We start from the raw sequence: 24,826 nt of genomic DNA on the forward strand, positions 1-24,826 counted from the left end.
GGTCTGCCAGGTTTATCTCATCTGACTACTCTGATCAAACGTGCATCTCAGGACTAAAATCACGATTACAGTTACCTATACACTAGTCATTCGTCTTGACGCAGCACGCCTAAGTTTACGTCATAAATTCTTTCATAGTACTACAGCAGCCAATCAAATCATCCAACGTTGGCTTCGCATTCTCCGCCATAACCACCCTAAGGGGGGAGCGTCTTTTCGCGCGACGTGAGCATACGTGTGAGTGTTTCGGCTCCACCGATATTTAGCTGATGCCGCTACCCAATTTACCCTACCCCCGCAAAACTGGCACCTATTGATCTGGAACCTCCAGCGGAAACACTGGATCCCATATTCGTCCAGGTAGGCCCATTTTCTCGAACTGTACGAGCGATTTTGGACCGACTACGTTGGTACCGTCGTTAAGCCTAACGACGACGCCGTCGCCCGGCCGGGTGAGATCAGCCCTCAGAGTAAAAATGGAGACTTCCGTGCTCCAATTACGCGAATGCGACCCTGAGGCGATGGCGTGGACCGCGGTTCCCACCACTGGCGATACAAATACGAAAGTTTCTCTGAAAATTCGGAGTCAAGCTTTGCTTCAAGCTGCTGCACGCCGCTCTCTGGACAAAGCCAAGATGCCGGCGCTCGGCGCCGCCTCGGCCGCCGGCTCGTCGGTCGGAGACGTGAAAGTTCCTGCGACGGGCACAGGAAGCAAGGGCAAGGCGTTCACGGTATGGAAGCCGCGTCCAATGCCCAAACTGGCTCCTGTGTACTACGTTATAGTCGTCAAGCCCCGAGAACGCGTTTCTCTTCACGAGGCGTTCACTGAAACCGGCTATCGCACCGCTATTTCAGCGTACCTGGGCCCGGAACAGGCCCGCGCCATCTTCGTTCTGCCCTCACGAGACCAAAACATCGTCATCGGGCATACCGCGGACATCGAGACGGCCGACTGACTCATCGGAAACTTTGTCGATCAAGCTTCAGGGTTACCTGAGACAAGACGTCGGCAACGTGCCACGCAGCGATCGTAGTCCCTAACACGGACACCACAGAAACACTTCAACAACGAGCGTGCTGGCGCGCCGGCACCATCATGGAAATCCGGAAATTCGGAACATCCAACAAGGCACGCATCCTCTTCGTGGGTAAGTAGAAGCCCCATTACGTGCATTATGACAACATGGTCGTCTCTGTGCAAAACTATTACAAAACTATCCCGGCCTGCGATCAGTGTGGGGTCGTCGGGAATCGCACGGATGCATGTCCAAACCTGCAGCCGAATACGTGTGGACTCTGCGGACTCAGGCTCCGCTAGTGGAGGGTTTGCGGGCCCCGCACAACTGTGTACCCCGGTGTGCTGTGTACCATGGCGCCATGCCACAAACTCTCGCAACTCTGCGGCAAAATTCCGCGCACTCAAAATGGCCGGCCAAACGGGCAAGAAAAAGAAACTGGCACCAAGACGAAAAGCCGCCATCTTGGGCCTCCCGGCAACTAACATCGCCAGAAAACCTCCAAGAGCGAAAAGCTGGCGCCACCTACCGGAGGTGCTGGAGAGCGATCGTCGACATGGGCCAACATCGTCAAATCCGGACACCTGGTGAATGGTTTGGGTGGGGCTGCTCCTCCCTCCCATCTTTCCAGGCGCGCGCAGCGCGGAGCAAAATCAAATGGGAACACTCAGGCCTCAAAATGATATACTGCAAAAGAAAATCAACGAATTGTAATCCAACATACACCAGCCTCCTTCTACCCCCTTTCCTCCCGCGGCTGAGGTAATGGAGAAAGACCTCGTGGCGCCGAAGGCGGCAACAAGCGTGGAGGCCGCATTCGACCGCTTCGAGGCCATAGACTCCGATTCGACGCCATAGAAAACCAACTCTGAATGATGATCAGCGCCATCTCCAAACTGCAATAGACAATCCCCGCGATGATTGCCCAACAAACTGCGCATTCCTCGCGCAGGCCCGGTGGTCACTACAACGACGTATCCTACCCTCTCTAAAACCTCCTTGACGCACCCAGAGGTAGACGGTGATGACAGCTGCTCGCTCTCCGGTATGGAGGACGCTACCCTGCCCGTGAGTGCTGGCTTCGGAGTACCGTCACTACAACCCTTCCTTAACCTAAATGGCCATGGCGAGCAGCCTGAATATCAGGCGCCCCCCAGAAACAAATTCGACCACTCCCGTTCAAATTGTCCAGTGTAACTGTCGGGGCTTCTGCTCCCGCGCAATGTGCGCGGATCTCCGACTTTTCTTTTCAACCCTCCACTCGCTTCTGTCGGTGGTTGCCCTCCAGGAACCAGGGAGGGGCGCCACCCTTACAAATTACGTCACCTTCCAGCGGGACCCCTCTTCTTGCGTATGTCTGCATAAAAACTATACTGCTATTCTAGTCTACTTGGAATATCTCACTGAATATTCTTATGTGATGGTGACACTTCTTCCGCTCAAGAAACACGATGCATCACTCCACATACTCAGCACCTGCTCTTCCCCCAGTCTAAAAAAATGTGACGTTCGCAGCACTCTTTAGCCGCGCTCTAAAGGCTGCGGGAAGGGACCCCCTTGTGATTGTAGGCGATTTCGACGCCCACATTACGCTTTGAAGCTACGTGTGTGAAGAGAAGCGTGGACGCAAGCTCATGGAAGTTGCATTCACACTGGGCCTGACTCTTCACACCGACCCTCCATATCCAACGAGGGTGTCTAAGAAGATTGAAAAAGTCGTCAAATAAACGAAAGAGCTTAAGCACTGCGAGTGCTTCAAACCGGGCAAAAATCCTTTGGTCACATTCACTTGATTACTTGTATCCCCCTCGATGAGGCCGTGGGACGTATTTTATATCATTTTTCAGACTGCTTATCTCCACTGGTCATCACACATGAGCTGCCTGAAAAGAATAGCATACGTTTTCTTGACATCAGGTCAAAGTTTTTAGAAGATCAAACATGCTGGAGTTATCAACCTAGGGAAGGAAAAATGCCTTTGCCTCTCACTTCTGCGCATTCTAAGCTCATAAAACGAAACGTAGCTCGTTTAGGGTTTCTAAACTGTCTAAAAAAGTCATGCCCGCATGAGACTGAGGACAGCCTGTTTCTGCAGTCAAAAAGGTTGCTAGACGCAGGTTATCCGCTTCACTTGCTGGTATCAGTGGCCGAAGGACTTGTCAGGAGAAAAAGGAAAAAAGCAAGGAAGGCTGCCGTCCCGTTTTTCACAGTTGTAAGGTACTTTTTAAAAGTAGATGTCAAATAACGAGAGAGATTGTGGAGGCTCTTGAGATGGCACGAGCGGGCGATGATTGCGTAAGCCCTCCATTTGTTTTGTTGTAGGAAAAAGAGATGTCCTATCTTACATCGGGCATGCCGGTTGTCTGAAGGAACGTGCCAGCTATCACTCGTTGGTAATGTTCTTGTAAGCGTGCGCAGGTGATTACCATGAGTATAAAGTTGTTTTTCGCATGAAATAACATCAATTTGTAGTAAGCGCTTTGTATGTCTTTCCTTTTCTGTCGTCCTTGTCCTTTTGAGCGCTTTCACTGTCAAGATGGAAAACCAACTCGCACACTCAATACCATTATACAGTCTATAGACTGTGTAATTTTTTTTTAAGGGCAGTGAGTAGGCCTCGATTAGAAGGGAATAAAGAGTTTGATTAATTTCACATTCTGCATTGCTCGAGAGCCGGGCGCAAGACAAGGAATCCTCAACTGGGATGTACTGGCCGACTTGTCTACGGGGCTTTTGGGGGCAGGCGTGACGATATGTCCGCCAACTGGTTACCTTGAGGGCGCAGGGTGAGGCCCGGCGGCGGCTCACAAAACGTAGAATGAATCCAGCCTTCTTGTCAAATATAAAAGGAATAGTTACTATATAAAAGGGAAATCACTGATTGCAAATGAAAAACGACTGCTTCCTCAACATTATAAGATTTTTATTCAGCGTCAATTTAGGCTTTGGGAGGACAGTCGGCCCCTGGCGTCTAGGTTAGCTTCTTTCTTTGTGGTTGTGTTGCTATTTTGGTAATTTTACGCACCTCTACAATTTTTTTTTTCACATGTGCTTTGGGCCGCTTGTGATCAAGCCCATGCCGTGCTGGCGCACTGCTACCACAACGAACAGCGTGAAAATGCATCATAACAAATTGCTGAGTTATACAATCCGTGAGCTGATCTTCGGATGAACCTTATTCATTATGAAGTCGTGATTAATTGCGCCTATATTTTGTGCGCAGAAATGGCTTTGTCCGTCTCGAAGGCTTTCGCATTTACGTTATTTTTTTCACGTGGGCGGAAGAGGAAAAGAAAAAAACAAAAATGACACCAAAATAATGCATATACGGCGCAGATACGTAATCTACATTGACAGCTTTCAGCGCTTCAAGTGAATAAAATATCTTTGTATTCCTTTTACTCTACAGGAGAAAACCTTTTGCACTACAGGACAATCAGGCTACCAGAACAATGAGTGTGCTGCAGGTCACACTTGTAGCAACCTTGTGGACATTGGTTGGGGCACCTAAACTCTTTTGTCAAGGTAAGCTTTCATTTAAATCTTCTACAGGCCGCTAATTTTTTTTCCGCTCTCGGTCAGACCACCTGCGCCCCCTGAGTATTTGCAAATGCCAGCTGACCCGATCTATTTATTGCAATATGAACCAACTTACCCAACAACGCATCCTGCCGATCTATCAAGGCCCTCTCCAGTCCCCCTTTCCTGCCTTTTCCCATCAGCTAGCCCTTGCGCCTGGTTCGGGTAGAGTACTCTCCATGTAGCGCCCTGCGACAGAAGAAGGAATAACTGCAGCATCCGCGATCGAACGCACGCAGCTTCAGAGATCAGCATCCAGTCTCTCCCGTGGAGCCTCGATGCTGCGTTTCTTTGGTAGGGTGGGGACACCCACTGACCGATCGGGAGACGTCAATTTCCAGCAGAAGCAATTGGTCACAGCCCTACAGTTTTTTCACTATTACCACACCCAGCAGTTCTGCATAAAAAGCCTTATTCAACGGGAAGAAAGTGTTTGTATGACGGCGATTTTTTCATGCATTATAAGATTTCACTATAACAATAAATATAACGCCTGATCTTCCTTTGGCAGGTTTGCATTTTTTACTATCAACGTTTTTTTCATCGTCATAACCGTTCTCCATTGTTTTCCTGTGGAAATCAGAACTGCTCGGTGCGAGTGATCAAAATGTCTAGAAGAAAGATTTTCCTACCCGTCGGAAGAATGGACCATACCCTAAATATTTCCTATACCTAGCCGGATACATGCGGCTATAACAGAGTTCATTTGGATAAACCACCATTTCATTTTTTTTGCCAGTCTTGGAATTTTTTGTCTAGGTCCCTGCGTGGATTAACATAACAGCACCTAAGCGTAGGATAATGTTCTAGGCGATCAGCGAAGTACGTGACTCCTGGCAGACTCCTTGAAAATTTATTGAAGGACTCAGCTCCTGGCGTCGAGGGCAGCATAGGAGTCGCGCGGATGGCGTAAGTTCGAGCTAGCATATTTGCTTCCTGGTTTGCGGACAATCCTTAAAGCCTCGGCATCCATTAAATGTATGCCTAGGTTTAATTTTGATCTGCCACTTTCGTCAGAATTCTGAAAGTATTCCTCTCCACCTTTCCTTTCATTAAATTACTTTCCCTCTCTCTCTTTCTCGTAAAGATCTTGAGGCTTTTATTTGTCCGCCAGCTGTGTGCGATAGCTAGATCTGTTGGGGCCAGCTCAGCTGCTGAGGGTTTTTCTGTGGCGGTGTCGGTGCTTACTAGATGACGGTGTAAGGGGTCTACCACCAAGACTACCGATTCCTTCCTCTGGTACGGGGATGAGTTGATGTACAATAAGTCGTTTCTGTTAGTATTCTGTTGAATAAAGCAGTCAGCCCGGTCTTTTTTCTGCGTCCTGCGTCCTCTTAGGGGTTCATTCTCTTGGGCAAGGGTCTGTCATGGATCTTCTTGCGCACTGGGTATGGGATGCTGCCCTTGAACTGCATATCGTCTAGGTCAGCTGGCATGCCGATCCTGTACAGGATCTGCCTGCCAGTGGTGATCGTTCGGAGTCTGGTGTTTCGCTTGCACACGAGGGTCTATCTATGTTAGGAATAGGTATTATGTAGCCCGGACTTTACTTATTTCGCTCTGTTTGTGTAGTCTGCTAGGTCTAACGCTACCTTAAACCATTCCTGTATGAGGGCGTCCACGCTGTATACCTCCGTTTTTCTTAGCTCGCGGGAGGCTGTAGGTTACACTAGATATCAGATGTTCTACGAGTCGCGTAGTGTCCTCTTTTCTCATCCCTCTATTATCATTCTTGATCCTTCTGACCATTCTGGATGTTTGTGCTCCCTGGTTTCTTAGAATTTCGATGCTATGGATTGTTTTTTATTGCTTTGCAGTCACATGCCTAACACCCTCATCTTATCCACCTCTTGCACTTCGTGATCATCAAGCAGCAACTTTATGCGCGTGTCATCCTTGCATCACAGTCCCTGAACCCTAAGGAGCCGTGACTTTTCGCGAGCGTACTTCGAGCCCGCGTTCGTCGCGTACTCCTGCACACATGAAGCCGCATGCTGAAATGCTTCTCTCTTTTCGCCTAGCGATCCCTGGCTGACCCAGATCGTAATATCATCCGCGTATGACAAGTGCCGGACAACCGGGATTTGGTCGAGTCTCTTCGCTAAAGCTATCAAGGCTATGTTGAATAAAAGCGGCAAGACTATCGATTCTTGGGGAGCCCTTTTGTTTGACATTTGTATCGTGGCTCGTTCTTTTTTCGCAGAAACCGGTCGTGGCTGTGCGGTCTGTAAAAAAAGCCTTAACATAGTTGAAGATGCGGCTTTTGCAATTCAACTGTTTTATGCCTACAATGATGGATGAGTGCAAAATATCATCGCACGCGCCCTTCAGGTCGAGTACGAGAATAAATCACTCGTCCACGTTCGCTCGGCACATGCTGAGCCCCAGTTATTCTCTCTTTGATTTCGTCAGTTAGCGCTTGATCAATGCAGATAACTGAGCTAGATTGTAAGCATTCATTGTGAATAAAAGAAGCGCTACAAACACAGACGTAAGGGGAGAACACAGCGCTTACTCGCAAATATTAGCGATCCATCGGTCAGCCTTTCCGGAAGAGAGACAGGTTTTTATATACACGGATAGCGAATGCAAGGCAACAGATTCCCGCGCATTGGTTGACACGTGAGTGCTCTGTGTGTGTGTGTGTGTGTGTGTGTGTGTGTGTGTGTGTGTGTGTGTGTGTGTGTGTGTGTGTGTGTGTGTGTGTGTGTGTGTGTGTGTGTGTGTGTGTGTGTGTGTGCGTGCGCGTGTGTGCGTGTGCGCGTGCGCGTGCGCGTGCGCGTGTGTGCGTGTGCGCGTGCGTGCGTGCGTGCGTGCGTGCGCGCGTGCGTAAGTGCTCTGTTCCACACTTGTGCCTGTGTTTGTAGTGCTTGTGTTATTTACAATGAGCTGTTGATCACTGCCTTCAAAGCAGAATACGAAACCTCATCTTCCAAGCATTCATAAGTCTCTCCATGGCGGATGAAGTGCAGTGCTGCCTGCTTTCCCGATATGCAAAATTTGAAATCTATCACCTGTGCAGTGGAAGGAAATTTTAAAATTATACCTGAAATGAGATATGGACGTCTGGAGCTATATATTGAGTGCTTGCTTGTGTCCGTGACGCGAAGTGGTTGATTTCTGCAAATATATTTCGATGTGGCTAACTGCCCCCGTGATCTAAAACGGCGGAAATGTCAAAACCCTACATCAAGGCTACATCACGGCACCCTAGTATCTCCACTTGGCCAGCGCCGCGTTGCGGCAACAATGAATTCACACAACTGAAATGATCCCATATGTGAAGTGAAATGTGAAATGTGGCTGGCACTCCAAAAATTGAGGAGGCGCTGACCCTATAGAGAGTACCCACATCTGCGTGTTCTACACATACAGAAACATACTTAAGTATGTTTCTCTATGTTCTACGGGCGAAGTTATAGCCTCGCCACCGATCTTCAAACATTAACCGGCTGGCAACACAGTGAGCTTTTTGCCTCCACCGCTCTTTGAAACGAACCGTAGAGCTCCTCAGACCCCGAAGCACTTGAGCAAATAATGGGCCAGTGCCTCTATCTCTGGCGCAAGTTTCGGTGTCGACCGTGACCACCAGCACCACGCGCCAGCCATTGCTCCGGAGAAGCACGGCAACCAAGCCAGCGCGCCTTCACGCATGAGACCCGTGCCCTCACTCCAAAGGAAACTGAGGGCTACCGAGCACAACGACAGGCGCACAAATTCCTTCTCCAAAGCGAAAGCTTTACTGGCCTTGAAGGAGACAAGATCACAGGGAGGCCACATTAGACGTTGAAGCGGAGGAGTGGGGGGTGTCTGTCACGTGACTAACCACGTGGTTCTCCGCCCCAGCGCCGACCGTCAGCCAGCTGTGGTCACGTGACTAGCCACATGAAAAGCGAAAAACACAACTGAAAGTTTTCTGCTGTCACAACAGATTTTCCTGCACTATTTTGGTACCTGACAACAGAAATTCTTGTAGTAACAACAGGATTCTCTGTAGTAATCATCATTCACCTGTCGCGACGACAGGGCAAGTTCTGTCGCAACAACAACAGACCGCATCGCGATACAACAGAAAAATCTGTCGTAAGGAGTGGGCGACAGAAGTTCATGTCGTATTTTGCGACCGGCTCTGTCGTATTCTTCGACAGCACCCCCCCCCCCCCCCCCCGCAACTGCAGTAGTCCGGTGACAACCGGACGGCCGCTGGTCAGACGGACTGCGCATTTTATCACCTCAACTCCATGCGAATGACCACAAGCCATTTGTTTGCGCTCTCTTTTTAGGGTCGACAATGCACACCAAACTGGGAAGCCACAAAGACACACTGCACGACAATCGAGGGTTAAATCTTGACTTATATATATATTCTTATCCAGAGTAGCTGAGTAAAACTGCAGACTGCATAACACAACTAGATGGAAATCTGACAAGAAAGGCCTTTAATGTATATTTCAGTTAAATCGTCCTATGATTCCAGCCATAGTTTGTCCTGAGATCTCTTAAGAAAATTCGCAAATTAATGGTGCATTTTTCTGGTATGTAGCAAAATCTTTCTTTTAAAGTGCTTCCATCGTTCGCATCGAACAATTAAATCTACCATAGAAAACCAATGAGGAACTCCTTTGACGATAGCAACTACGTAGAAAGAAAAAAAATGTAAGACTGCCGTTGAGTGATCAGTGGGTATATCAACTGTTATAGTGAAATCTTATAAGAAAAAACCACGGCCATAAAAGGTTTCCGGCTCAAATATAATTTTCTCCAAAACTGTAGTGTATGACAACAGATTTCATGACAAGAAGTGGATGAAAGTCTTACGAGAAATGCTTTTAATGCATTTGTCAATTAAATCTTTCTATGATTCCAAACGCCGCGGTGGCTAAAGGTTTACGGCCCTCGGCTGCTGACCCGAAAGATGCGGGTTCGATCCCGGCCGCAGCGGTCGAATTTAGATGCAGGCGAAATTCTAGAGGCCCGTGTACTCTGCGATGTCAGAGCACGTTAGGAAACCCCAGGTGGTTGAAATTTTCAGAGGCCTTTACTACGGCGTCTCTCATAGCCTGGGTCGCTTTGGGACGTTAAACCCCATAAATCAACCTTCCATGATTCCAGCTACAGTTTGTCCTTATGTCTTCAAAGAAAATTCATTCTAACCGTATCTGTTCGACACTACGCCCCTCACGCTGTTTTTCTCAATATCCTCCCCATCCGTTTATCGCGTACGTAGGGTTGACCTTCCCGTTCTTGTTTGTCCTCACGAACTAGAGTGCTGGGACCCCAATCAAGAAAAGGCGAAGTGTGGCACGTGGCAGCTCGGCGAAGATACGTGTCCTGGAGTGCCGTTTATACGGTGCAAGCCAGGACATTGTAGGTGCCACTGCAAAGAAGGCTTCTATCGTCGATGGGACTTCCAGTGCGTGAAGGAGAGAGAATGCTGTGAGTATAAGAAAACATGAGTGCCATTAAGGCTATACATGAAACGTTGTTTTAAGGCGAAAGCCTTAAATGGCTCATGCTCGCGGTCGCGTCCGTCCTGCGCTGGAATCGTGCCAACTGTGGCCGCTCCACCGCGCAGCGGCGCAACCTCCTCCCCTCCTTAGCAATCGGTGCGCCCGTGGGTGACGCACTGTGCGTAGCAACAGTGACGTCACACAGTAGCGGTAGAACGAGCGCGCGCGCGTCGGCGGTGGCAACTACACCGCCGCTCCATCGCCAGACGTTTCGTTGCAGTCGAGTGAGAGAGACGCATGGCTCCGAAGCGGCCCAGTGATGCAATGGGTTGACCACTAGGCTTCCGCCAAAGTGTCTTCGGTAATTTAATGTTTTACCGATGTAGACTACGAGGTGCATTCAGGCGTTTGAAACTGCGCTAGATAAGAATATTGGCTATTATGATGCGGCAGGCTAGAAAGAGGATGCTCAGTGGCGCCGCTCGTATCCAGGTTGCGAGTTATCGGGAGGTATACGGGCTGCTTTATGAAAAGAATATCGCCTAGTTTGCTTGCTGTATGCCTCGGCGCCGTTTGCTTGCTGGCAGTTTTTGTTCTTATGTATGATATTAATGAGAAAGCATTTCTTTGCTCAAGAGTGGTGCTCGTCCTACGAGACAGATCCATAGCTAATCCAACACAAGCCACATAACAATTCATACATTGGCTATACTGGCTAAACAGTCCTTTCTTTGCAAAAAAGGACTCAAATAAAGGGCACAATTTAAAAAAGAAAAAAGTAATAACAAGGCATTAACAAAAAAAAAGCATTAGCTAGTAGCCTTTGCTTCTCTGTACCATATATCAAATATAGAGGCAACCTTTGACTTTAACATAGACAAGTGAATATAAGACACCCCTAGCTGCAAGACAGTATCATGTTATGTCATTGAATGCTGAAGCGCTGTTTACTTATGCACAAACAAGGTAGATATGAGAGTAAATTGATTAAAAAGCTGAGCACAAAATGTTTATCTGTTTCTTTTATTCGCCTTTTTTCAATCACTGATGCTGGTACCAAATACACATAAAGATCCGAGGACGCTGAGTCCAGAACAGGTAAGCACTGCATTCTGCGCATTTTGCAGAAGTTGTTCTCCTAAGAATCTCCTCGTCACTTTTCTAAACTCAAGCCTACGTTCACTAAACTTGGCTGGGTTTTCGGCGTTTCAATGCTTAATTTGTCTTTTTTTTTCATTTTTCATGCGCCTAACAATTACCTTGTCAAAACAATATTTGAGCGATTGCTATTCGAACTCTGCAGAAGTGAGATTTGCAAATACGCAAATTCGCGATAAGATAAAATACTCGGGAAAAATTGTTTTTGTTCGGCGAGCTTTCTCTTCGAGTCCTGACGAAGAATTGTACTTTTTATCAAAAATATGTTGTTGATTTCGCGTTGTTTCAATTTGGCCCATTGCAGTCTAGCGCGGATATATCGAAATCAAACTCAAGAAAACAGTTCGATTAAAAGATAATTTTATGTACACAAAATAGAACAAATATAACCGCTAGCTGTTGTTAGGAACGGAAGTTTACTTATTGGAGCATCCAAAAACCGCAAAGTTATGCAGGCAACATGAGTGGCTGATTTTATTTAGTAAAAAAAATATAACGTTTTAGTTCCTTCTTTTCTGGGGAAGAGCGCTGAAAATGCTCGTCTCGATTTTATTGAGACTGTTCATATGTGAGAGCCCAGAACTCTCCCTCCACCAATGCACTTGAGAAAGCAACTATATTTTTTCGCGGTCCAATCTCGTGTGCAGCACTGCCTGTTGGTATGGGGAGCAGGTACAAAAGCAAGCATGGAAAGAATTTACATTTTACAAATAAAATGTCTTCGTTTCATTTACAATTTGTCCAGATATGATTCAGTTTCAGCATACTTTAAAAAAAGTCAGATATTAAGTGCTCTACAACCAACGACTATCCAAATTTATATTCGGACAACTCAGAACTGATTCTACAGCGATTCCATATTACATTTCTTAACCCAGATCCTCACTATGTTTTCAGAAATGTAAATTTTCTAAAACCTTGAGTAAGGAACTGGTATGGAATACAGTTCATTAACTGGCAAATCCCTAACCTTCCGAACTGCTGCCCTGACATACTTGATCTTCTAGAACAATCATCCTCCTTGTCAACCTTCAGGAAAAAGTCCAAGTTGTACTTTTTGAAACATATGTGGTTATTTTGCACTATTCCCACTGTGCTCTGGGCCGCTGCGGTGGCTCAGTGGTTATGGCGCTCGGCTGCTGACCCGAAAGACGCGGGTTCAATCCCGGCCGCGGCGGCTGAATTTTGATGGAGGCGAAATTCTAGGAGCCAGTGTATTGCGCGATCTCAGTGCACGTTAAAGAACCCCAGGTGGTCGAAATTTCGGGAGCCCTTCACTACGGCGTCCCTCATAGGCCGAGTCACTTTGGGACGTTAAACCCACATAGACCACACCATACCACTGTGTTCTCGCACTCAATATTTTTGATAGCTGCCACTTGCTGCTTACTGCGACGTCTGGATGATAGATTCGTGTTTACGTACTATACGCGGTCTGTTCTGAAAGTAGTAGGACGTATATTTTAAATAAAATTTATTCATGAGAATAGTAGAAATGATTAGAATTTTTTTAAGCAACACCCTTTCGCACCTACACGCTGCTGCCAATGAGTTTTCCAGTTTTCGTTCGCCTCCAGGAACGCCTGGACAGGAATGCTGTTTAGCTCCCTCGTCACGGCATGTTGAACCGCCTCTACCGATCCGTGATGTTTCCCCTTGAGCGTGGATTTTATTCTCGGGAATAGAAAAAAGTCTGGCGGGGCCAAGTCGGGGCTCTAGGGGGGCTGTATGATGAAGAAGATCCTGGCAGATCGCTTTCCTGTTGGCCATTTGCTCCTCTGACAACACTCCCGGCACCAATTTCGCGCACACTTTTCTTATGGCTAAGATTTCGGTCACGATCTCAAAAACTTGGGTTTGAGGAATGCTCAAGTCATCAGCAATCATTCTGATACTCATCATACGATCACTGTACAGTAAATGTTTCACTCGCTACACATTTTTGTTGGTATTGCTGGTCGAAGGGCGTCCGGAGCGGTCGTAATCTGCCACTCTTTCCTTACATTCTCGGAACAGCTTGTGCCACTCAAAAAACACCTATCTACCCATGGCAGCGTCACCGTAGGCCTCCTTAATCATTACGCGAGTCTCTTGGCCCGTTTTACCAAGATTTATGCAAAATTTGATCGCGTATCGCTGATCCAGTAAACTCTCCACGATTCTGTTCTGCGTGGCGAGACGTATCGAGAGGGGTTCACGGTACAAGCGACCTGCTCTCTTCAACGGCCGAGAGCCGACTGACAATTTTCCCCAGCATTCCGAATATCCCCTTTCAAGATCCTACCCGCGCAGACAGCCTCTCGTCGGCCCGTTCGCCCAGGAAAAAACCAGTACTGCTACTTTCAGAACACACCCTGTATACCATACGCTCGTCAGGGATTTCCGGGTTAAAGAACGCGCTCATTCAAGAAAGAGTGGTAGGTCATCGTGAAAGCATCTGATTAGCCTACTTCCTAACGTGGTCTGCATTTCTGAATCCGTCTCCTATTGCCAAAGCAGTATTTCGATCTGAAATTAAAAATTATTGCCCTTTCCTTGCAGTGGTTTAGAAGCACGGATGACATTTACCAAAAATTTATGTCGGGCTATATGACCACCAAACTTTATCCGTTCAGCTGCTTCAAGTCTAAGTATAAACGTGAAAGTGGCAATACCTACTACCGAAGTGTGCAGTTCTTAGTGTTAAACCAGGTGAGTACCATCTCAGGTTTTCCCCCAACTCTCTAGACCGCTCTCCCAAAACAAAACTTGAAAATCTCCTCTACTATAATGAAAGTTGAAAACATAATAAGTGTTTGAAAGGTTTTTCTGGCTGTATTCAACACCGCTAATGTGAATTTTTTGCTGTTATTCACGGGGCGTCAAAAGGAACTCAGGCAGACAGCAAATGCTGCAGCGTCTTAGCACTCTTCAGTGCATGACGCTGGTAGCCAATTATGCGTTGCCGGGTAATCTTCCTGACAGGCTTGCGTGTTCGCGACATTTTCGTTTTTCATAAATGAGAACGCCTAAAGGTATGAGAACAACGGCAAAATCACCTCTTGAAGAGCCTTCCTCAGTTCCTAGAAACGCCATAAATGACCTCATTCATAGGCCAGGAATGTCTTTAGGAAACAATTTATCATTTCTAGACGGCTTTTATTGCGTCCAATTCTGAACGAAAAAAAAAAGGTATATATTGTCGCGTAGTGATACGCCAGCCCAGGGTTCAGGAAGACAGCGAATAGGGCTTCTAAAAGAAACTGTTGGGCCGACCTGCGCCTACAAAGAATTGAGTGTCATGGCGGCGGCGTAGCAGAAAGCGTGCTCGGCCGTCGTCGAACAGAATACCCACCAATCATGGCCGCGCTCAGTTTAAAGCTGCCAAAGAACCATCAAGATAAGGCGACATTGCAACTACAGCAATCTCGAACAAAGTGGAAGCAGTTGCGCGTTGCTGATAACATTCGAGATAAATTTGGTTCAATAGTGCGCCACAAGAACACGATAAAGCCTGCGGCTCTGAGCCTAAACAAACAGTACAAAGATTATTGGGGATCATCATCATTAGCAGCCTGACTACACCCACTGCAGGGCAAAGGCCTCTCTCTCATGTCTCTCCAATTAACACTGTCATCTGGCAGTTGAAGCCACCGTATTCCTGCAAATTTCTTAATTCATCCGCCCACCTAACTTTCTGTCGCCCCCTGATACGCTTGCCTTCTCTTGGAATCCACTCCGTTACCCTTAAGGACCAGCGGTGAACTTGCCTCCGCATTGCATGCCCTGCCCAAGCCCACTTCTTCCTCTTGAATTCGACGAGGATGTCACCTCACCCTATCTCTCCTCTCCCGGTTTGTTAAAGTTATAATTATCATTTTATTTCCATAGCTCGCTGCGTTGTCTTCAGCTTAAGCTCAACCCTTTTTGTTAGCCTCCACGTTTCTCGCCCATAGCAGACTGCCAGTATGGCAATATTTGTTTTTAAAGATTGCTTCAGTCCTTGACAGTACGCAGTGCTAACTATAAATGCGTATTTTTTTTTCCAGGGAAAGAAGTTAACCAGGTACGCAGCATGAATGGAGGTCCCATTCTATTTACTTTAAACCCTTTCTCAGTTGGTATGAAGACAAGAGAAAAGTGCGTGGCAAAAACGAGGGCTCATTAGTTAAAACTCCTGACGTACGGTGAGATAAGCCTTAAAAATCTTTACTCATATAAGGAAACCATTTCCACAGGGCCCCAATATAGCCCTAAGGGATTGAGTTCATTGCATGGTGCTCCTCTGTTTCGAGCTGTTCAGCTCCCACTTTAAAACCTTCGCAAAAACTTCCACAGCACATTCTACTCTCTCGCCGCTTTAGCATCGCAAGCATATTCGCTGGGCGCATAGGCTCTAAACTCAATCAGCAAGGACAAAAACTGTATTTGGATAGAACTATACACTGAAACTAAGACTTCTTTTTGAAAAAAAATTACCTGCAAGCGCCTCTACTTTCGATAGAAAGCACATTGTATACAAGGATTAAACATAACCCTAATGCTTAATTGGTGGGGCTGTTATGAGCGCCGCTATGAGCGTCAAAGCGTGCCTGATTAAACTGTTCATACTCCAAATAGCACCGGTCTCTCAATATGAGCGCTAAACCATGGACCCACCTAAACCTGTATGGAGCCCGTATAAACCTGCGTACCGTGAGTCGGACGGGTATGAAAACATCGTCTGTTACTGTGAAATACTGTTTACCTTAAGACAAAGCTTTCAGGTAGGCGCTGTCCATTGGCTGCCGACGACGATCGCGAACCTCTTTCTTGAAGAAGTGTGCGGGCGGTGTCTATCACCTCTCAGAACGAGTCGACGTGAGGCGGTGGAAAGAAAAAAGTGCTCGAATTTATACCAGACTCCCACAATGCAACGGTAAACCCCCATAAGTGACGCTCAGGGTCTCACACGACATGAAGGACACCGAACAAGTTTTGCGTGCAAAGAGAAGAAGAAAAGGTAACCGTTTATTACACTCCGCCAGTAAAAGTGACAAAGTTCCTTCCTCTCCTTCTAATTGTTGCTATCTATCTAACTAATGGGTAACTTATGATTCATCGTGACAGGTTGCTCGCTAAGAGCAGCCTGGTCTCACAGGCCCCAAGGGTGGCTTTGTTTGAGACAGCCATTTTGCCGGGACACTGGCGCATCGCTTAACCACGCCACCACTGCGCCAAAAGTGGGATGAGAACTTCCCGCGTTTTATGAATGTAGAGAATGACCTGTTCGTTATACTATATGGGCATATAGGCATCAACAAGGTGATATAGAAGGCTTAATAACGCTACCGCATTGTGCTCTTTTGGGTATTTTAAGCATTATGTGATGATTAAAGAAAGAACAATGTCCATGTCCGCAACATAATGCACAAAGAGGAACAAAGTCCACTGAAGGGACCGACTATCTTTGGCGCATCATCCCTTAAGGGGTAGTTAAACTGTCCTCACAAGTTCATTCTTGCTGGGCCCTTCATCTGGTTGACCTCCTCCAAGGAAGGAAGGAAGGAAAAACTTTATTTTACTCTAGTCCTTTTTCCTGCGGGTTGGGAGCATCTTCAGAGACGTTTTCTCCTTGATTTTACCCCCAGGAGTCTTCTCTGTCGAAGTCGTCCGCCTCTAATCAGTGGTCGGTTGCCCTCAGTCCAGGGCTCCGCTGGCCACTGCCGCCCGTTGAGCTCGCTGTACCAGACCTTCTTGGTCTTCACAGCGGTCGCTGGACAGCAGAGTCTCCCACTGCTCCGCACTCGGGTTTTGTATTTTGGGGACCACGTCTATCTTTTGGCAGGCCCATGTGATGTGATAGAGAGTAGGTTTTCCGTCGCACCAGGGACATTTGTCCGCGTATATGGTAGGGTGCATTTTGTTTAGTATATGTAGGTTTGGGAAAGAGCCTGTTTGTAATTGTCTCCAAGTGACAGCTTCCTCTCTGCTGAGAGATTTGTGCGGTGGGGGATACCGCAATCTTCTGCCTCTGTAGTTTTGTAGTATGGCCGAGTAATCCCTGGGTGCTGGCGCGAGTTCCGCGGGCTCATCGGATGCTCGGAAAGTAATGTATCCTCGAGCTATCCTGTCGGCCTCTTGGTTCCCTGCCACCCCCGTGTGCCCCGGTACCCACACAATTTTGTGTGGGATCTTGTCGCTTTGTTCTTCCTGGTTTTTAATTCTGTCGCTCGCTGCGAGGAGTATACGGAGCGCGTGACGACCTATCCTGCCATTCATGTAATTTCGGCAGGCTGTTTGAGAGTCGGTGAGTATTGTTAGCGACCGCCCGGTTCTATAGCCCTCCGCCACCGCTAGAGCAACGGCTACTTCCTCGGACTCTGCAGCTGTGCAGCCTCGGAGAGACGCGCTGGTCATTTCGCGTAAAGACGAATCGACCACCGCCGCCACAGCGATTTTGGTGTCTCCTCCTCTCCAAGACGCGTCTGCATACACGGTCGTGGCTTGAGGAGCGTATGTTCTTTCGATGAAGTCGGCCCTCGCTTCTCTTCTGCCTCGATGGAGATTGGGATCCATGTTTTTTGGTATTGGCGCTACCTTGAGGGTCTTGCGAAGCTCGTCGGGGATCGTTGCCGTCCTCGTCATTTCTCGCATCTGCTCGCGGTATCCGAGCCTCTGCAGGAGCGCTCTTCCAGTCGTTGTCTGCAACAGCCTGAGTTTTTGCGACTCAAGCTGCGCCTCTCGTAGCTCCTCAAAGGTGTTGTGTAATCCCAGGGCCATGAGTTTTTCTGTAGACGTGTTGCGTGGCAGTCGGAGCGCTGTCTTATACGCTTTGCGTAGCAGGGCATCCGCTTGTTGTATTTCATTTTTGTTGAGGCACTGGTAGGGTAGGCTGTTATATTTATTGCCCCACCATTCAGGGAGTTTTGTGTACATGTACTTAGCATAATATGTTTTCAACCCAGTCAGCAAAGCCTACGGGTAAATTACGAACGTAACATACCCAAAAGTCTGAGTGCCTGATTATCTTCCCAGTTTAGCTAAGCAGGTTCTCGCAGATTGTTGAGTGCACCCTGCTCGTTAAGCGAACGTGTCATACGGTGATACATTTCAGTCATAGTGTCAGAAGCTGGGAAAATTGGCTCGCATAGTTCACTTCCTTCCGGTATGATTAAACGCTCTTAACCAGCGGCCGCGTCTGCGCCGTCGAGACTCTCTCGTACTTTCCACCATGCTTTCCATCATACTTTCCACCATGCATTGCAAGTTTGGCACCCTGTTCCCTCGATTCCGTGCTGCAGTTCATGCAATGTTGTAATCGACATTCACTGATGCATATATTTAATCGGATTGGGGTTAGCAAAACAAGTATTCTGTCTTTACTGAAATATTTAAAAATATATTTCCTATATTTTCTGCGTGTCCTTGCATGATCCTTCACTTAAAAACAAAAGGTTGGTTGGTTTATGGGGTTCAACGTCCCAAAGCGACTAAGGCTATGAGAGACGCCGTAGTGGAGGCCTCCGGAAATTTCGACCACCTGGGGTTCTTTAACGTGCACTGACATCGCACAGTACACGGGCCTCGAATTTCTCCTCCAAAGAAATTCAGCCGCCGCGGCCGGGATCGAACCCGCGTCTTTCGGGCCAGCAGCCGAGCGCCATAGCCACTGAGCCACCGCGGCGGCAAAAACAAAAGTGTCGCTGCCGTAGCTTCTCAGTGGTTATGGCTCCGAACTGCTTATTCGTAGCTATGAATTATACTGTTCCTTTCCACGTCCAACTGCATACATCCTTACTGACGGTACATCCAAATAAGATGAAAATGCAAAGAATTATTCATAATAAGGCTCATCGTGTCAATTTAGAAATTTACAACGAGATATTCTGCTGGCAGGAACTTGCTTGAGAGGCGTACATCGCGGGTAAAAATGATTAGCACACACGACGGAACACCGGAGCGCCGTAATGACAACGCGTGGCGCTGCGGGTGGCGAAGAGGCTGATAACGAGAGTGCCGGGCCGTTCCCATTCTACAGTATTAGGGAGGTTCAGCGGACTGCCACGGACAGCAAAATTACTGGCTAAAAGCAGCGCTATCATCTATTGTTCCCGAGAGTTCCTTTTGACAGACCATCGCGGACATAAAAAAAAGGTAATAAAAAGAGGCCATCTTTGCTTATGATAACCGAGCCAAAATAAATGCCGCAAGCACAGTCACGTAGGGTCGGCACTTCAACGCTCGGGCGGTGCACGCTTGATAAAGCTTACTTCATGCCGTCCCCCCCTACGCTGCAAACATGGAAACGGCCCGTTAGGCAGGTCTGCGTACCGCAGCGCCGCGTGGTGAGATATACAAATTCTGATCCCCAATGATCTGTGCTAATATTTTTTGCTCGCGACTGTACAGTACATGTAAAATTACCTTGCAGATCATACGATCTTGAGATCAAACTGAGTTACTCGGAGAAGAGAGATAAAGCATACCTTGAGGTAAAGTCTGAAGGTAAGTATTTTCTACCTCTTGTAGAAATGATTTGCTATACGCGGATGGCAAACGAAAATGCAGCCGTGAGTTCACTGGTTGGATACGATGGCCTCATTTTCTGCCCTCGACCTTCGTAGCGGCAGACCATGACATATGCCGGTACACACTACCCATGCAACACAATTAATCGGCCCAAGATTGGAAGCGTATTGGCAAAGGCTGGTACCACAAAGGACCGGAGTGAAACAATGCATTTGCATTATTGGGCTGATTTCATGTGCTGCTTGGGTACATCAAGTGTAAAGAAGGTTCGCTGAGCCAGTACTGCGAACATTTGGGCAGACCGACGAAACGCATGTCATTAGAACGGAGTTGATCGATACTTCAACAATATGTGTGGACCTCTGATGACACCATGGATGGATGAAGAGTTTTTTACGACAAGCAATACGAACGATACGCAGTTGCGATTACACTGGTATTAGTAGAGAGGGTGTGGTACGAGCGGAGGAATGCAACAGGTTTCGTCTACGGCGGCGACGTCGAAACGTGTCGCCCGATGAGAGGCGCTCATGGAACGGTTGGCTGAACAACAGCGCAAATCGAAGTCGGGTATGTCGGAAAACGTAAAATAACCACTCTATAATAACATTTATCTGCATGCGGCTCTGAAATTCTTAACCGAAGCGTTGGCCTTGTGGAACCGCACCGCATTCTGGAGGTGTTGGGTTTGATCCCCAGGGCCGGCGGGCGAACGCGTCTTATAATCGGTACAAGATTTCCCTACCTTGGTTTTCTTGGATGAAATTCCTCGGAAGAAGGTTTTGGTCAAAGTCGTAGCCGGCTTAACCGGTGGGTTTGTTGCCATGGTAACCATTCAGAGTACGATTACTACTGAAGGAGGAGGACACGGGGAGAGCGTAAGGCGTAACCCGTGGGAGGTTGTTGAGGGAATCGTCTGGAAAGTACCTTGGAAGGATGAAAGGGGTTACCGTGAGAGTGTAGCAGAGTGTAGGAGAGAGAGAGAAACATTTGTTTCCCTACCCTGATATAGCAACGCGCAACGGAATCGTGGCTATCAAGTAAAATGTCCGGAAGCTGCTTGCTATAGAAATACTGGGATGTGGCGAGAGCAGAGCAATCACTAACCGGACGATGTTTACCCAGTAAGAGAGAGGGCATAGTGAGAGCATAGGAATGCGCAACTGGAGAGCGGTCACCGTCAAAGGGTCATTGACTCTTTCCGGACGGCCAAAGACAGCATCCACCTGACCGCCTCTTTCCCCTCCATTACATGTTCCGACCTGTTTAAAAAGGGTGTTAGGGAATATACATTGCAGTCCTGCTCTGCTAATTCTGTTTGTGGTGCGTTTTACTATTTTTACTCACTTTTGTCCAATTATTTGGGCCTCAGAAGACATGAATATTTAAGTACCTCAATCTTGAAAGCGTCTCGAGGTAGCACATACGAATATATTGATCACTGTGGTGCAGTATGAAAGGAAAGGGGAGGGGAGGAGGGGGGAGGGTTTCTTTTTTTTTCAGGAAAGGAATTTCCGCAGTATATGTCGACAAATCTACTCCACCTTGGAGGATTCCATTAAAAATTTGACCAACACAGTTCCCACTTCGAGTTATTGATCAATTTGCTATCGCCCTAACAGATGTTGGCCGTGCCAGTTAGCTAATTGGTAGAGCGACTTCTCCGGTGAAGCGGTGGTCCCGGTTACGAACCTGGACCAAGATGAATTTTTTTATTAACTACAATGTTCCTGAGAAAGCTGTATAGCTTTCCTTTGTAGCCGCATGGCTGCGCTTGGGTGGATGTCAATGAGTGGACCAGTGTCATTGAGTAATTATTCCCTTATTAGTATTCGTCTCACATCATATCTCGGTGAACATCCGAACCACGCCGTAAAAGTAGGGATGGAGGACGAAGTGAAAGAAAGGAAGGAAGAGGTGTCGTAGCGCAGGTCTCGAAAGGTCTCCGGAATAATAACGCAACTTTTTACAGGTGGTGGGAAGCGGCCACCAGATTATAAGCCAAAATACTCCATCCTGTACGCTAGCGATAACTGTATTCTAATCGGCGATAAATATCCTGGACCAGAAGGTAAGTTACTCCATTGATCCTTTACCGCGTGTTAATGTATTATTTTGAATAATTTTAAATGCTCGTTGTGCGCGCCGTCGACAATATACTGAAAGATCGCAAGAAAGACTGCCTGACTATGATTAGATCACTGATTATCAGCGTAACCCTGCCGTCTTAACTCACCGAATAATGAACACTCTTTCTGGGTACCATTTTAATGGGTTTTTTTTCGCGTGCATGAGCCAAAGAATAACAAAAAAAAAGCAACTCAAAGATAAATTGACACATTTCACAACGGTAACACGACATGTGGTGTTGTCTGCCAAACGAGAGGATAAGAAGATGCGAGCGTAGTAAGTTAGGTCAGAGTGCAGCCTTTTCTGGTACACGGCGCATAGGGTAGGAAAGAAGAGGGAGAAGATGAAAGACAGGAATGAATCCCCCCACGTGGGTATGTGCCATTATAAAGAGGTGAAGAAGAAGAAGAATGAAGCTCATGGATGTGCAGCGGCGAATGGAAATGAAAAATTCACATGGACACCTAATTCTAGTATACTTCCAGAATCGCTTCTGCGGACAGTCGCCGGTTTTGCACACGTACGAATTTAAGGCAGAGAGTTAGGCTCTCCCAGAAAGTACCCGAAGTAGTACAAAAAAGAACAAAAAAGTCCGTGAAACGCTGCGTTTGCTTCAATAGAAATGCGTTGTCGCCTCTTGTGCATGCAATTAGTGAGCGTTTTCCGCGCTTTATCTTTTACGAGGTCTGTTAGAAAAGTATCCGACCTTTGGCCGAAGAAAAAAGCTGGCACAACTGGAGCGTTGGAAACCTAAACACCTGCAAGGTAGTCTCATTGGGATTCCACATACTTCTCTCATCGGTTCTGGCATTGTTGGAAGTATTCCGAAAAGGCGCCTTTCGGAATGGAGTTTAGCTCAGCTGTCGTTGCAGCCATAATTTCCTCTCTTGTCTGAAATCGCACTCCTTTCAATGGCCTCTTGATTTTGGGAAACTGCCAGAAGTCGCAGGGGGTCATAACAGGAGAGTAAGGAGTAGGTTGAACTACAAGAGTCTGGTTTTTCGCCAAAAAAGTCTCAATCAAGTGCGAGGAATGTGCAGGAGCATTGTCGTGATGGATGCGCCAATTTCCTGGCGACCTCAACTCCGGTCTCTTGCGCCGCACAGCACCACGTAGGCGACAGAGGACATCCCTGTAGTACTCTCTGGTCATTGTTTGACCCTGTGGGGTGCGTACTCGTGGTGTGCCGCCCAGAGAGAGTCAAAGAAAGCAATCAGCCTCACTTTGACATTGCTGCGCACTTGGCAGGCCTTCTTTGGTCTTGCTGGCGTGGAATGCTTCCACTGTGATGACTGGGATTTAGTTTCCGGGTCGTACCCGTACACACAAGACTCGTCACCAGTGATTATGGTGTTGATGAAGTCGGGGTCACTGTTTGTGGAATTCAGAATTTCCTGGGCTGCCTTGAGAAAGCAGCCAAATCTGCTAGAAAACCGCAGTGGGGGCCTATTGGTTTGACCATTCGCCTCAGTGGCCGGAGGTGCGGGGGTGCGATCCCCTGTGCCGCCGGGTACCCACCGGTGATACAACGGGTACAATCTTCCCCAGGCCTCGCGCTCGGCTTATTCCGGGTGGAATGCTTGGGAAATAGGCGCTCTTTGGCCGCAGATGCCTTTGCCCCATAAAAATTCATCATCATCATTATCATCAAACGTGCTACAAGATGAGCCCCAGTTTTTTAAAGAGAAGAACCCACTCGAAAGCTGTCCCAGACTAACTCGTATGTTCAATACACACATCGCTTTGAGTACAGGCAATACAGTTAACTCAAGCACGGCAGCAGTCTACCTTACGGCGATTGGCGATGTGCATCATTCTCCTTTACACCATCATCATCAGCAGCAGCATGACTACGCCAACTGCAGGGCAAAGGCATCTCCCATGTCTCTCCAAATAACCCTGTCCTCCCCTCCTTTACAGAGAAGACAAATTGTACATTATGGACTACACTCAGCCGCATGGAAAACCTTCACTGGTCGTGTGAATACATGTTCGAGCTGTACTGCGTACAGCCGAATATTACCGTGGGCAAGATCGCTGATTGTTGGAAACAATAAGAAGGCCGTTTTCAAAAGGATCGCAACAATAAAAAAAAAGTGTGACAACAAAATTTTTCTTGTCGTCAGAAATACAGCCCACCGTGTGTTGTACGCTACGTTCTACAACGTATGCGTCACAAAAATGCTGCACGAGCGCAAAACTACTGAAAAGATGCGGCGACAAGGAACCCTCTCCTTTGGAGGCATCTAGTGCATGGAATGGGTGCGCTACCTTATAATAAGATGATATTAATACCCTGAAAGTATGGTATATATCAATGCTATCTATTTACAAAGTCTTCAGAAAGCAGTTCCAGAGCCAGCTAGAAACAAAACACATTCAGGCAGAAAACAGTAGAGTGAAGGAGTGGTTGATGAAGTCACCAAGAGGTCACCAAGGAAAGATATACTTCCGTTTTGATGTTCTTTCAGCCATACATATCGTTAAGATTAAAACGGACCTTGAAACCACTGGTTCCAATGTCGCCACATCAAACCAGTTTTCCGCAGCATGTGCAGTTCAATAAGAAAGAACACGTCTTTGTGTACTTGGTCGTACTGCTGCGCTGTGAAGTATTATAGTGACAGAAGACAAATGAACTCGCTCTCTCAATGTCAGCTGTATGGTATTCCAGAAGAGGATTGCGTCCTTGCATATGGTGAATTAATGCTCAGTTATTTCTAGCACGACACAGTGGTGGCAATTTACCCAATAACAAAAGTGCCCTTTTTTCTGGAGTGATGTATTAAAGGGCAATATCTTGGACAGTTACAAACGAAAGATACTTCCTTGGCCACGCGAGCGGGCATTTTATGTACTTTTGAAATTTTGTCACTTTGGTGCACGCAAAGGTGCATAGGCTAGTACATTGACAACGATGGAGGATAGAAATCAATTCTTTTGTGCAATCGTTTGCTCGACACTTACCAAAACTTAGCAGAATAACTTCACGGTAAGGAAAGA

At 47.2% G+C, this 24,826-nt stretch overlaps 1 protein-coding gene and 1 pseudogene across 1 annotated transcript; both read left to right on the top strand.

Moving 5' to 3' along the window:
* The first annotated feature begins 476 nt into the window (after window positions 1–476).
* On the top strand, window positions 477–1,699 carry LOC149348293 (uncharacterized; annotated as a pseudogene).
* Window positions 1,700–4,468: 2,769 nt separating this feature from the next.
* LOC149348294 (uncharacterized) lies at window positions 4,469–23,880 on the top strand. The gene is made up of 8 exons (XM_089541719.1): window positions 4,469–4,541; window positions 9,861–10,031; window positions 11,118–11,143; window positions 13,745–13,894; window positions 15,232–15,248; window positions 19,596–19,669; window positions 21,666–21,764; window positions 23,744–23,880. The coding sequence occupies exons 1-8, from the start codon at window positions 4,469–4,471 to the stop codon at window positions 23,878–23,880; spliced, it is 747 nt and encodes a 248-aa protein (XP_089397845.1).
* Window positions 23,881–24,826: the final 946 nt, after the last annotated feature.

This window comes from Amblyomma mixtum, chromosome 4 (genome assembly GCF_055824585.1).
Source record: "Amblyomma mixtum isolate Tamu chromosome 4, ASM5582458v1, whole genome shotgun sequence".
NCBI lineage: Eukaryota > Metazoa > Arthropoda > Arachnida > Ixodida > Ixodidae > Amblyomma > Amblyomma mixtum.

Excerpts from the sequence above, each read along its gene's own strand:
- LOC149348294 (XM_089541719.1), top strand. The coding sequence starts at position 4,469 with ATGAGTGTGCTGCAGGTCACACTTGTAGCAACCTTGTGGACATTGGTT. Across the intron at positions 10,032-11,117 it reads CGTGAAGGAGAGAGAATGCT|ATCCGAGGACGCTGAGTCCA; the intron begins GTGAGTATAAGA and ends ATACACATAAAG. Across the intron at positions 19,670-21,665 it reads CCTTGAGGTAAAGTCTGAAG|GTGGTGGGAAGCGGCCACCA; the intron begins GTAAGTATTTTC and ends AACTTTTTACAG.